This window comes from Muscardinus avellanarius (assembly GCF_963383645.1).
Source record: "Muscardinus avellanarius genome assembly, chromosome: 20".
Classification (NCBI taxonomy): Eukaryota; Metazoa; Chordata; class Mammalia; order Rodentia; family Gliridae; genus Muscardinus; species Muscardinus avellanarius.
In genome coordinates this window covers 16164019-16178305 of record NC_137806.1, presented here as the reverse complement: position 1 = coordinate 16178305, position 14287 = coordinate 16164019, and the positions used below count along the sequence as shown (strand labels likewise).

At 44.9% G+C, this 14287-nt stretch overlaps 1 protein-coding gene and 1 pseudogene across 4 annotated transcripts in view; one reads left to right on the top strand and one right to left on the bottom strand.

The window, feature by feature from the left end:
• The window catches only part of RSU1 (Ras suppressor protein 1), a gene marked incomplete at both ends in the record, with an annotated part of 204742 nt that extends 191846 nt beyond the window's left edge, over positions 1-12896 (bottom strand). For all 3 annotated transcript variants that reach the window (XM_080717007.1, XM_080717008.1, XM_080717009.1), the window contains one exon: positions 12788-12896. In XM_080717007.1, coding sequence (XP_080573133.1) covers positions 12788-12896 — 109 coding nt within the window. The remainder of the gene's footprint in view (positions 1-12787) is intronic.
• On the top strand, positions 11094-11677 carry LOC308277672 (large ribosomal subunit protein uL22-like; annotated as a pseudogene). Its single transcript has one exon. The product of its transcript is annotated as a large ribosomal subunit protein uL22-like (transcript).
• Positions 12897-14287: the final 1391 nt, after the last annotated feature.

The following is a 14287-nucleotide window of genomic DNA, read 5'->3' as shown; positions in this document are numbered from 1 at the left end:
GCTTTTAGAAAGCCACCTGTTTATGGGTCTTGCGCATGGAACCCTTAGAAAACGCCTAACAATTATACCTCTTCTGCAGAATAGCGATGAGGTGGGACACAAGTTGTGGAAGACATGTTGTGAGGTTTTGAGCTCAAGGGTGGCGGGAAAGGAATTTAATGGCCAACTCCTACATCTGCTAACAAAGCGTAGGTTCTGGGAAGACGGCAGTGGTATGGCAGCTTATCCCAGAATTCTTGAATCTCTACATAAAAATAGGCAGAGTAACTTCAAAAATTCAATTTATCACAAAATCAAGTGATAAAGTGTCCCCACAAACTCCAAATACAAGCAGGGGGGATGAGCCACCAACAGCCACAAGACCAACAGGACATCAGCATCTGTAATAAAAAGAAACTAAAGAACATCTAACAAACCTGAGAAGAGAGGGCCCCAAAAGAGCTGGCCAAGTTCATCAGAGAGCACCGCGGACCAGTCTGAGAACAGCAGAGGGAATTGGGAAGAGTTTGCAGGGACGGACCAGTGGCAAAATCTGATGGGGTGGGACAAGTCCACCCTGGACCCCGTAGCTGAGCACTGAGAGGCTTTTAAGCAGAAACAAAAGAAAAGAAACTCGAGGAGCTAAAAGCGAAGGCCGTAGGGAAGAGTCCCCTGACCACAGGTGGAATTAAGAAATTTGGCAAAAAGTCATCTACCCTGTGTACCTGCGATGACAGTGACCCTTGATTCCATTCCTATTTAAACAGCTGGAGTCTCTGCTATGACATCTTTTTTGCCACCTACAGCTAGAATGAAGTGTTGTCTTCAAATATAGGGCTTGGGGATGTAGCTCAATTATAGAACACTCACCTAGCAAGTGGGATGCACTGGGTTTGATCCCCAGAGCCACACACACACACACACACACACACACACACACACACACACACACAGTTACATAAAAATCATAGAGAAGAACCAGTAAAACTTCAAAATAAAGAAAGAACAACTCATAAAAAATTTGAAAAATAAAAATGATTTTAGAAATGAAGACTAAGCCCACAGGCACACTCAAGGACAAATAAACACAGACGATACCTTAACAATTAGAATCTGCCGGGCGCGGTGGCGCACACTTGTAATCCCCACGCTTGGGAGGCGGAGACAGGAGGATCACCCTGGTTTGAAGCCAGCCTCGCTGGCTTAAGAGACTCTGTTTCCAAATAAAAAATATAAAAAGAGGTCTGGAGTGTAACCCGGAGGTAGAAGAGTTTCCAAGAACCCCAGTACCACCAAAAAAAAAAAAAAAAAAAAAAGAATTAGAATCTAAGATGTCTTTAAAAACAGAAAGAGATAAAAAGAACCTGTATGAAAGTAAGGGCTATCAAATATGCACCTGAAGATCAATATATACCAGAGAACCCTGAAGACGCCAGGCATGGTGGCACATGCTTGTAATCTCAGCATTCAGGAGGCTGAGACAGGAGGATCTCGGTTCATGGACAGTCTCAGCTATTACTTAGTGAGGCCCTTTGCAACTCAGCGAGACTATTTCAAAATAAAGAATAAAAAATAGGGCCAGAGGTGTAGCTAGGCGGTAGATTGCCCCTGGCTTCCACCCCCAGTACTAAAAAAGTAAGGGAACAGATGACCTGCTAACAACCATAAGAAACTTTTCTAAAAAGAAACTAAAACTCTTTCTAACTACTAATTTAAAGATACCTAGGAAATGACTGATCCAGAATGAGCCTATACGGAATGCATTACAATAAAATTAATGAAAACAGAAAATATAAATATTAGTAATAATTCATTAATATTGCTTCTTGGACTTTGGTAAATATACCACAGTAATGCAGATGTCGACAAGGAAAACTGTGGGGACCGGAGAGGTGTACATGGGAACTCTCTGGACTTCCTGCTCGATTTATCTGCAAAAACTGCTCTTAAAATAATAGTCTAGCCAAGCCTGGTGTACATACCTATATACCCAGTACTTGGGAGACTGAGACAGGAGAATTGCAGGTTCAAGGCCAGCCTCAGCAACACAGCAAGGACTATATCAACTCAGTAAGACCCTGTTTTAAAATAAAAAATAATGTAGGGCTGGGTGTAGCTTGGAGGTAGAATGCCCCTGGGTTGAATCCTCAGTAATACACACACACACACACACACACACACACACTAGTTTTTAAAAAAGACAGAGAATGGGGATAGTATATACATGAAGAAGTTGTGTGGAACAATGCTGGGTGGAAAATGAGTATTGTTAATTGCGAATAATGTCACAAATAAGTGTTTGTGAGATAGATTCTATCATCACCTGTATTCATGAGAATCAGGATACCCAGTGTAAAGAGAGGAGGCAGGAAAAGAGGTTAAGTAAAAGCTTTGTATCCTTTTATTTACATTGGAGCTAGCAGTCTGAACTAATGAGAAACTACCTTCAGATACATATGTGTTGCTATTGTTTGGTGGCTAACTGTCCCCCAAAGACCCATGTGTTAAAGGCCTTGTCCCCAGGGTGACCCTACGGGGAGGAGGTACAAACTCTTGGGAGGTGGGGTACACTGAGAGGTCCTCAGGTCACTGGGGGTATGTTCATGAAGGGAACAGGGGCATTCTACCTCTGAGCTACACCCCCAGCCCTTTTTATTTTTTATTTTGAAACAGGAGGGCCTCAACAAGTTATGTGAGACTGGCCTCAAACCTGTGTTCTGCTGTCTCAGCTTCCCAAGCACTAGGATTACAGGAGTGTGCCAGCATTCCCAGTTCCATTCCTCTTTCTGTCTTTCCTTCCAGCATTCAAGTGAGCAATTCACTGCACCAAGCACTCCTTGCCATTACCATATGGCACCTCACCAGAAGCCCAAAGCAAAGGACCTGCCTGATCCTGGACTGAAACCTCCAAATCTGTGAGCCAAAACTCAACCTTTTCTCTTTATAAGTTAATTACCTCAGGTAGTAGTTTTTACAGTAACTGATAACACATAGATGAATATCTTAACTTTATCTCTGTTCACTAAAATGGCCTAAAAACCATGAACAATCCAGTAATGATGATAGTGACTGTTACCATCTGGAGTCCAGATAGGGGTCCTAAAATATTTCCAACATATGCAGTGTTTCTTAGAGAAATATTTCTTAGAGTACAGCGACAACTGGAATAGCTTGTCCCCAGACTGCAAGAAAGCCATTCAAGAAGAGGACCCCCCAAATGAGTAATTTGAGCTTGAACAAGGCCAGACTTCGCAAGACTGCAGTGTGTAAGGAATATTTTCTAAAGCACAAAAATCCCAACACCTGTTTGCACACTGAGAACCCCTTCTAAATGAATCAAGGGTTGGACTGAGCAGTGCAGGTCTCAGGAGCTCCTCAGATGAATCACATGTGTAGCAGATTTGAGAACCTCCGTGGATTATACTGACCCATATTAGTGAGACAGCTCTCAGGGAGGGGGCTGAGGTATGAACAAGCTTTCTCAGAAGAAGGCAATGTTCCCAGTGAACGCCTTGCTTGGCCTGGCTAGCACAATTTGCAGAAGCTCATTACGCCATCACCTATTAAGAATGTTAACCCTTTGCCTGCCATATAATTTTCAAATATGTCTCCCATGCTGATGACTTTTTTCTTCCATTTAAAAAGACAAATATAAACATACTCCATCACCCGGTCATTGACTCACTTGTATATAAACAACAGAAATGCATGTTTGTTCACCAAGACATGTACCCAGTGTTCACAGGCAGTGTTCATGAGCCTGAACCTAGAAAGGAATTGTTTGTGACAGTTTTCTATTACTGTAGCACATATGCGAGCTAAATGGCTTACAAAGAGCAAAGGTTTATTTTGGCTCATGGTTTTAAGAGTTTAAGCCCATAGTTGGTGGGCCCTTTGCCTTTGGGTTTCTGGCAGCGCATCGTGACTAGGGTGGATGGGGAATAAACTGCTCACATCAGGGCCAGGGGAGCATAAAAGCGAGTGCAGGTGACAGCCCCGTGACCCCTCAAGGGCCTGACCCCAGTGGCCACCTGACCTCCCGCCAGGAGTTAGCACCACCTCCCAATAGTGCCACACTCGGAACTAAGCCTTTAACACACGGGCCTTGAGGGGCATTTCAGATCCAATCTAGCTCCCCCCGGGGCCATGCGTGACAGGATGGATGAGCAGGATGGCAGGCACGCCATGGATCTCCAAGCAACTTCACAGGAATGAGCCTCACAAAGACATGTAGCAAGGCACTTCAACTATATTATTTGTTGTTTTTAATTCTCCTAACAAAGGGTACACAACTTGCAGAGGGGAAAGAGTCTGCAAGTATGACAGGAGAAAACAGGCGTCCACAGGCCAAGGAGAGACGCCTCAGGAGAAACCCACCCTTTGGCCTTTGCTCGGGGACTTCCCATGAGGGAAGACAGTTCTGATGTTTAACCACTCAGTCTCTGATACTTGGTGATGGCAGCCCTGGGGACTTAAAAAGCAGACAATGCTACATTATCATACTCCTTTCTGGCTCACAAATACTTCAAATCCAAAATACTGTTTAAGCATCACACACTGATGAAACCCACCTGCTATGGTTGAATCTGGAATGTCCCCTAAGGCCTGTGTGTTAACAGTGTGGTCCCTGATGCAGCAGGGCGCAAAGGTGGCCTTAGGTGATGCCACATCACCAGGCTCTGACCTCAGCACTAGATTTGTCCACTGATGGCGAAGTGGACCATGGACCTCAAGGGGGAAGGAGATGCCCAGGGTTCCCTGGAAGGCTTTAGCTTCTCTCAGGCTGTCCTCCCTCTCTCTGCCTCCCAGCTGCCACGAGCTGAACGGCTCTCCTCCACCTCGCCCTCCCACCATGATTCTGCCTTGGAGCCAGCCACCCACAGACTAGACCTCTGAAACCATGAGCCAAATAAACCTTTCAGAGCTTGGCATGGTGGCACACGCTTGTAATCCCAGTACCTGGGAGGCTAAGACAGGAGGACTACAGTTTCAAGGCTAGCCTCAGGGACTTAGTGAGGGCCTCTGCAACTTAGTGAGACCTGTTTCAAAATAAAAAAGACAGGGCTGGGGGTGTAGCTCAGGAATAGAATGTCCCTGGGTTCCATCCCCAGTACTGAAAAGAAATAAATAAAAATAAAAAATAAAATAATCCTTTCTTCCTCTAACATGTTCTTGTCAGGTGTTTTGTTATAGCAATGGAAAGCTAACTAGTACACTATCCAAACGGGACACTGTAAGTTCCATTCTGCCCTCATCATTTGTTTGGAAACACACTGGCTGCTCAGTACCTCTCTAAACTCAGAAGCCCTACACCAGGCAGCTGTGAAAACACACCAACATTAAAGGTGCACTGGATCAGAGTGACCGTAACACAGGTGAGGTTTCTCTCTGAGCTACATAGATGATGTACCATAAAAGAGAGCCTGCCTCTGACCTAGATAAGAGGGCAGATGTGTGAATCAGGAAGCAACTGCAGCAGCCCTGGAGGGATGGGGTAGAAAGCCTGGAGCAAGACAAAGGCTCAATACGGACCCCTAGTGGTCAGACACGTGATCTACAGCGATTGCTCCTCGGCCATATTTTTTGCACTATTTTGCTTTGAGAAACAAAAACTAAACCAACTTGTGTAAACTTACTAATCAAAGAAGCAAGGTAAAGACTCATTTCTATCTTTTTCTTTGTAACAGTGGGTCTTATATTGCTACAGATTGGGCTTTCTTCCAACCAGGTCCATGTAAATTTATAAAAAGAGGATACAAGACGTGGCTTTCAATTAATCATGCAAACTATAACACTAATTCTCACACTTAAGAGCTGGTTATGACCCGGGCTTCGTGGCATATGCCTGTAAGCCCAGTACTTGGGAGGCTGAGACAGAAGGATCACAGGTTCAAGGACAGCCTTAGCAACTTAGCAAAGCCCCAGCAACCTAGTGAGACCTTGTTTCAAAAAAAAAAAAAAAAAAAATAGGGCTGGGGCTATAGGTCAGAGGTAGAATGGCCCTGGGTTCAACCCCCAATAACACACATACACACAAAAACAGCTGGTTATGAGTCAGACTCGCTGGCAATGTCAATAATTCCAGTACTTGGTTGGGAAGCAGAGACAGGAGGTTCAAAGCTTGGAGTCCAGCCTCAGCAATTTAGTGAGACCTTGTTTCAAATTAAATAATTAATAATAATAATAATAATAATAATAATAATAATATCAGGCTGAGTTCAATCCCCAATAGCATACCATACTAAAAAAGAAAACAAAATCTGGTTATAATAAAAAAGCAGTATGCGTCATAGCTTCTTAGGATGAAAATCAAATTTATGACCCTATAAGCACCTCACCATCTAGTTTGGCAAATTTTCAACTGTTAATTAAAATACCATATGTCATGCAGTAGCTTAATGAGAGCTTTTCTTAAAAAATAGGTTAGGAATAGAGCTCTATGGTAGAGTGCCCCTGGGTTCCATCCCCTGTATGGAGGGAAAATATATTATTAAAAAAAATAAATTAAAAAAAAATATTTTTTTTTCACATGTTCTTCCCAGCTCTTTTATCTCTCCCCTTGCCAAAGAAAGCCTATATCCAAAGATACATGACCCACCAGGATGGCCATCCCAGGTTTGCCGGTGCTTCTGAAACTGCATCTCTAGGCCTCTCCTGATTGTGTGTGCTTATTGTCCTGTACAGTCCTTTCAAAGACCACTCCCTCAGTAACAAGTTATTTTTGTAAAGATTTATCTGAAAGGTATTTTCATCTAACCTGAAAAAAAGAAATTGATAAAGGCTTGGCCACCCAGGGGGCCACATACTTAAAAATATTTAAAAGCCACAAAAGATGTAAACAGAAGAAATGAAGAGTCCCCTGCGCGCTGCTGGTACTCTGCCGCTACAGAAGCTGATTACAGAACTTTAACAATTTTACCAGCCAGGTGATGTTCTTTAATAAAAAGAACAGAGCCAGGCGTGGTGGGCACACTTGTAATCCCAGCATTCGGGAGGCTGAGACAGGAGGATCATGGTTCACAGACAGCCTCAGCTACTTAGTGAGGCTCTTTGCAACTTAGTGAGACCCTGTTTCAAAATAAAGAATAAAAAATAGGGCTGGGGATGCAGCTCAAAGGTCAAATATCCTTGGGTTCCATCCCCAGTACCACGAAAAAATAAATAAATAAAATAAATATATAAATAAAAAGAACAAAGTGGGTGCTATTGCACTTGGACACTTTAAGGAGAAGGCATGTGTCCACGACATGCCACATAGGGGGAAAGCGATGACAAAGAAATCAGAAAACGTCAACGAAATAGCCATGTAGATCAATTAGAATCCCAGGCAACAGTGGCAACAACCTACCTTTTCATAAGCACCATGAAAAGCCCCAGTAGAGACACAATTGCTTTACCAGCCTGTGTAACCAGGCTCAATTCTTGGATCAGGCCATTGACTACACCAGACCTGGTCACATCTGGGGTTCACTGTCTCTATGTGGACAATCCTATGAAGAAGTAACACTGAATGTGTATTGCTGCATTTAGCACCAAACCAGTCCTACAACGTGGACTTTTAGGTTCCACCTGACAACAAGAAACTGAGACTTAGAAAAGCCCTCAGTAGCTTTTCCAAGACTATACAGCTGTAAGTAGCAGAATCTGAATCTAGCCTACCTACCGCCAAAGCCTTGCTCCCAAGCACCTCTCAGGGTATGATTTGAGCATCCCTGGAAACTGGATAGGCTGGCAGAAAACTGTAGAGCCTGCACCTAAAATCCTTGAAATATCTTTACAAGGTAAACTCTCACTGTGAGCAAGGACCATGCTGAATTTATAAGAACTCTCCCAAGAATAAAGACAGGCCTTCCGTATGCTTCAAAGAAATTACAAAAACTAATCTCCATTTTTATCTTCAAAGCTTTTTCCTTAATTTTGGAGAAAATAAAGGCAATGAAAGCTTGAGATTCAAAACAATAATCACTGTCTGTACATGCAAGTTAACTGAGCATTGTGTTTAATCTGGATACTAACATATAAAACTTCATGGTGCCGTTGGAATTGTGTAAATAACCTGGGAGGCTGAGACAGAGGGATCACAGGTTCAAGGCCAGCCTCAGCAGCTTAGTGAGGACCTTGGCAACTTAGTGGGACTCTGTTTCAAAATAAAAAATAAAATAGGGCTGGGATATAGCTCCGAAGTAGAACACCCCCAGGTTCAATCCCCAGTACCACACACATACAAAAAAAATGTGTATATGAAGAAATATGGGAATTCTTACACAACACTTTTGGGGGTTTTATAATGTGTGTTTTTTTTTTTATACAAACACATTGTTCTTTTACAAACACATTTTACAAACACATTTGTAAGTATGACAAGCACACGTATACACTAAGCCTTACGAGCCTCGGTACTAGAATGGCTTCTGGAGAATGTCCTGGAGCCCTCCAGGACCCGAGGAGTCCCGAGCTCAGGGAGGGAGTGGAATGGAGCCACTCTGAGCCAGCCCCACAGAAGCTGAAGTGAGGAGGAAGAATCTCCAAGTTTACCTCTGCTGCGCCTCCCAGGAAGCACTGCCTGCTTCCTTAGCCTAAGAATGATCTTGTTTTTTAACCCCCAATATTATACTGGAAACTTTTTTTTCCCCAGGAAGCAAGTGGCTATCTTTCCTTCTATAATAAAAGCCAAGGCTGCAGAGAGATAACGGAGCTGGGCTGAAACAGCTCAGCCACACTCCCCACTTGTAAATATTACATGAAGCTTCCTCTTTAGAAGCTGAGGGCGCGCAGCTGCTCTACTCAAGCATCCTCTCTCCAAGCCCATGAGGACGAGGCTGCTGCAGGGCAGAGACACGCAGCTGGCTGCCTGATTCCTGCTCCCGCTTCCTATCCAACTGCCCCCAACAGAGATCGCAACCTCAGCAGAGCCGGGCAGGGCAGTTCGGGCACGTCCAGATCCTCAGCTGCCAGTTCAGCACCAGAGACCCCTGCTCGGCTGCTGACCACCACGAATCCATCCCCGCTGTGGGAAATCAACACATTTCAAGAAAAGTGAGATGCGAGCTAGTACAAAGACTAAGCTGACGCCAGGTGCCTGCATGACGCTCACCAATGGCAAAGAGAGGGTCTTCTCTTTTCTCACCCCCACCCCTTTATGTTTGAACCTCAGAGCTACACTCAGTCCTCTTTATTTTGGATTTTGAAACAGGATCTGACTAAATTGCCCAGGCTGGCCTCAAACCTGTGGTCCTCCCGTCTCAGCCTTCCATATCCTGGGTACCTAAGCTCTTGCAGGCATGCGCTACCAGGCCTGGCTTCATCCCTTTCCTTTTATTAAGATACATTAACAATAGCAAACCTGTCTTGGGAGGCAGAGACAGGAGGATCGCGCGGGTTCGAAGCCAGCCGCGTGCGCTGGCTTAGGAGACCCTGTTTCCAAATAAAAATGTAAAAATAGGTCTGGAAGTGTAGCCCGGAGGTAGAAGGGCTTCCAGGAACCCCAGTACCAAAAAAAAAAAAAAAAAAAAAAATAGCAAACCTGTCCTGGGACCCAGGCACAAAGCACGGACTCACAGTAAATGTCACTCTGCTTTCCCCGCGCCTGGCAAGCTAGCAGCATCTTCCAGGGTCTCTTGGAGCAGGGTATCGCCTCCTCTTCTTCACTGTAATGTCCTCGGCTGGATCTCAAATTCCTTGGCTAATCTGTCATTCTTTCCTGCATTCATCAGAGATTTGGGAGCAACTACAGAGCTCCATGCACTATTATGAAAAATGCAAACGTGGATACTAACTGCACAGCGTTGGACCTCTCAGTACTCCGTGAGTAAGAGAGGCTTCCAGACTAAGAAAACAAAAATAGCTGGGCATGGCGATACACATCTGTAACCCCAGTACACGGGAGGCTGAGATGGGAGGATCCACAAGTTCGAGGCAAGCCTGAGCAATTCGGTGAGACCCTGTTTAAAAAAAAAAAAAATTGGGCTTGGGTGTAGCTCAGAGGCAGAATGCCCCAGGGTCAAATTTCCAATACGTGAAAAGAGAGGGACAGAAAGAAGAAAATACAATTCCATGCCACATTGTAGGACTCAGGAAGCAAGGCGTAGCACGGGAGAGGGTGTGACTCTATCAGCTCCGTAAGAGAGGGCTTTGCATGGGCGTGACAACAGGGCTGACCACTGGAAGGCAAGGAAAAGAAGTCTAGGTGAAGAAGAGTAGGGAGGCGGGAAAATGATACTTGCAAAGCTCGGAGAGCAGAAGGTTCAGGAAGGGAACTGTGTTCAGCACCGCTGGACACCGAATGCACAGAAAGGATAAAGTTGTGGCCAGTCAGAAAGGCCTTGTACATCACGCCACGGGACCTGGAGCACAACTGTCAGATATAGACAACCAGAGTATTTAAAAAGATCCAAACTGAAATCACATTCAGCCTAAAGACTGCTTTCCTTCACTTATAAAATGTTTTTTCTTAATTTCTATTTATATAATTATTCATTTATTTATTTTTGGTGGTACTGGGGTTTCTGGAAACCCTTCTACCTCCGGGCTACACTCCCAGACCCATTTATTTATATATATACATACATACATACACATATATGTGTGTGTGTGTGTGTGTGTGTGTGTGTGTGTGTGTGTAAACAGGGTCTGTTAAGCCAGCGTGGCTGGCTTCAAACCTGCGCGACCCTCCTGTCTCCACCTCCCAAGCACGCAACCACGCCTGGCTAAAGTGTTGTTTAAAATACTGGAATTATTATATATATATATATATATTTTTTTTTTTTTTTTGTGGTACTGGGGTTCCTGGAAGCCCTGCTACCTCCGGGCTACACTCCCAGACCTATTTTTATATTTTTATTTGGAAACAGGGTCTTTTAAGCCAGCACAGCTGGCTTCGAATCAGCGCGATCCTCCTGTCTCCACCTCCCAAGCGCAGGGATTACAAGTGTGCGCCACCACGCCCGGCATTTACTAACATTTAAAAAGTAATAAAGTGCTCTCTTCCTGTAAGCAGCCTGAAGTGATCTGTGAAAAGGGTTTGCTACTCTCTTGACCCAGAAAACCCCACAAAATCATGCAAATCAAGAGGTTCAAATCTACGTGTTCATTTTAAGAACACCCGTGAAACTGCCCAGGCCGTCAAGGGTATGCAGATCCAAAAAGCCACCAAGTATCTGAAAGATGTCACTTTGAAGAAGCAGGGTGTGCCATTCCGGCGGTGCCACGGTGGAGTTGGTAGGTGTGCCCAGGCCAAACAGTGGGGTTGGACACAAGGTCGGTGGCCCAAAAAGAGTGCAGAAATTTTGCTGCACATGCTTAACAATGCAGAAAGCAATGCTGAACTTAAGGGCTTAGATGTTGATTCTCTGGTCATCGAACACATGCAGGTGAACAAAGCCCCTAAGATGCATGGCCGAACACACAGAGCTCATGGTAGAATTAACCCGTATGTGAGCTCCCCGGCCACACTGAGATGATCCTCACTGAGAAGGAGCAAACTGTTCCTAAACCAGAAGAGGAGGTTGCACAGAAGAAAAAGATATCGCAGAAGAAACTGAAGAAACAAAAACTAATGACACAGGAATAAATGCAGGATAAAATAAATGCAAATAAAAGTAAAAGATTGGTTGTCTTACTAAAAAAATTAAATTAAAATTAAAAAAAAGTAATAAAGTCATACAAACGCTAATTCTTGGCTTCTTAAAAACAATCTGGCAACAATGGGTTAATATCCTCACCTGGTATAAACCACTTGGGTGAGAGTACCAGGTGCAGAAGCTGCACATTCAGATGGATACATGTTAAGTTCAGAACCACCTTCCCCTATAGGCATTTGAGTTTGCAATCCTGGATTTTAAGGAAAGGAGGAACAAAATAAAACAGGTGTTACAGGAAAATAACACTGAAACCAAAGGCAAGATAGCAACCTAGGTCCATCACTGAGACAGGAGGATGGCAGGTTTTGGGCCAGTTTCAAGCTACTTAGTGAGGCCTCTGCAACTTGGTGAGACTCTGTTTTAAAATTTAAAAAAATAGGGCTGGGGGTGTAGATCAAGGTAGAATACCCCTGGGTTCAACCCGCAACATTGCAAAAGGAAAAAAACGCCTAAACCAAATTAGGAGAATAACGACCCAGAAATCGATAATGTGTCAAGAAATGTCTGAAATACTCCAGGCACAAGGATTCTTATTAATCAATCATATAACTTTGTGTGCCTGTGTGTGTGTGTGTGTGTGTGTGTGTGTGGTACTGGGGGTGGAACCCAGAGGCTTTCCACCTCCGGGCTATACTCCCAGACCTATTTTATACTTTATTTGGAAACAGAGTCTCACTACATTGCTGAGAGCCTCACTAAGTAGCTGAGGCTGGCTTCGAACCTGTGCGATCCTCCTGTCTCAGCCTCCCAAGCGCGGGGATTACAAGGGTGCGCCACCACACCCGGCTGTGTGACTTTTTTTTTTTTATGAACAAAGACTATTATTAGAAGAAACAAAGAATGGTTCAAAAATGACTTCCAGTTTAAAAAAAAAAAAAAGCGACTATTGGTAAACTGCATGGAAACCCCCACCCAAATGCCATAAATTCCCTGACGGAGGTTCGGCAGCGACTGTCTCCTGCGATCCTGATCCTGGATTCTCATGCTCGTTTCCCACTTGTTAGGGAACAAATTCTGACTGCAAACTTTCTGAGAGAAACTCAAGTGATGTTTACAAGCAAAGGGCGAAATCTAAACCTTTATCATCTTTCTTGGCAGGTTCAGCAGTCACTTGGCAAACTTGGAACCTCTCCCAACCCACCCAAGGGGAAGGGCCGGCGAGAACTTACACAAGCCATTGACGTCCAGCATGCTGGAGATGCCCCGGTCACTCATGTCCACTTCCGGCTGGTTCTTCTCCCGGCTCTCCTCCACCAACTTTTTCAAAGACTTGGACATGTTCTGTACAGAACGACAACAAAGCACGTGGGCGATGGCGGGAGGTAGAGGGATAGAGAGGAAAGATCCCTGTGGGCCCCACTTTCTTATTTGGCCTGGGCTGGAGAGCGGGCAGAGTGAGTCCGGACGGCTGGAGCAGAAGGAGCAGGGTGGGGCAGGGGAATGGGAAGGGCCCGGCACCATTCGGGACGCGCAGACAGAAGCAAACCCAGATGCACTGGCACACACACTCACCGCGGAGGGCGGCACCTGACAGGGTGGGCGTGGGACGTCCGCGGACACGCCGGGCTGGCGGGGATGCGCTGATCAGTGCAAAACCAGCACCCGAAGGCGGAACACGCCCTGTCCCAGCGCTCGGCGCAGGCGCACTCGCGGCCGCTCCCAGCTCCACGCCCTTCCCGCCCCTCACACTTCCTAAATTAGGAAAACAGTTTGCTAGACGTGTCTTGAGGGCAAGGCTCCGCCCGCAAAAGAATTTGGGCCCTGAGGCTGACCAATCGCTTCTGTTGTTCCTCTTTAAGACTCCTCCCTACAGCGAGATTAGACCGCCCTTCCTGGGTTTGAGAATCTGATTGGGCATCTTGGCGCGTGCGCACTAGTGTTGGCGCATGCTCAGTTGGTTGGTCGACTGTCAGAATACTGTGGGCGGAAGTGGAGGTGTCTAGCTCTGAGGTGCACTCCCAGCCCTATTTTTACTTTTTCTTTTGAAACAGGGTTTCACTAAGTTGCACCGGACCTCACTAAACTGCACAGGACTTTGCTAAATTCTTGAGGTTGGCCATCAGCCTGAGATCTTCTTGCCCAGCCTCCCAAGAACTGGGATTACAAACATGTGCGAGCAAACCTGGTTGAGACTAAATTTGGCGATAGAGAGCTCTGGGGCGGGTAGTTATCTTAATGATAGAGGCCATCTAATTGCGGGTTTAGCTGACAGAAGAGAATACCCTGAGTCCCTTCTTTGGAACTGTGCCTTTAAAGGTACTCGCCGAGGCACGCAGCCTGTATCCTGAGCTGCTTAAGATATCGGAGCTGGTATGTGTATTCCCAGCTAAAAACTCAAATGTCTAGTTTTTTGAAATCTTAAAAAAGTTTCTACGGATGACTTTTTTGTACCTCACCATTTGGCTATAAACAGTTGGAATCACCCCCAGAGTTAAAAGCTACAAGCAAAACCCAAGCATTTGTGAAACATTAAATATGGCTTTTTTTTTTCCAAAAAGTAACCAAAATTTGAATTCTGGCAAAATTCCTGGCTTCTGTCTCCCTATTTCCTGACTGTTCAATCCCAGTTACTCAGTTATACCCTGTCCTTTCTTCAATGAATAATCTGTCCTTAGAGACAAGTTCATATTATGAAATAAAGTTTGATATCAGACATTCTTTTATATTGC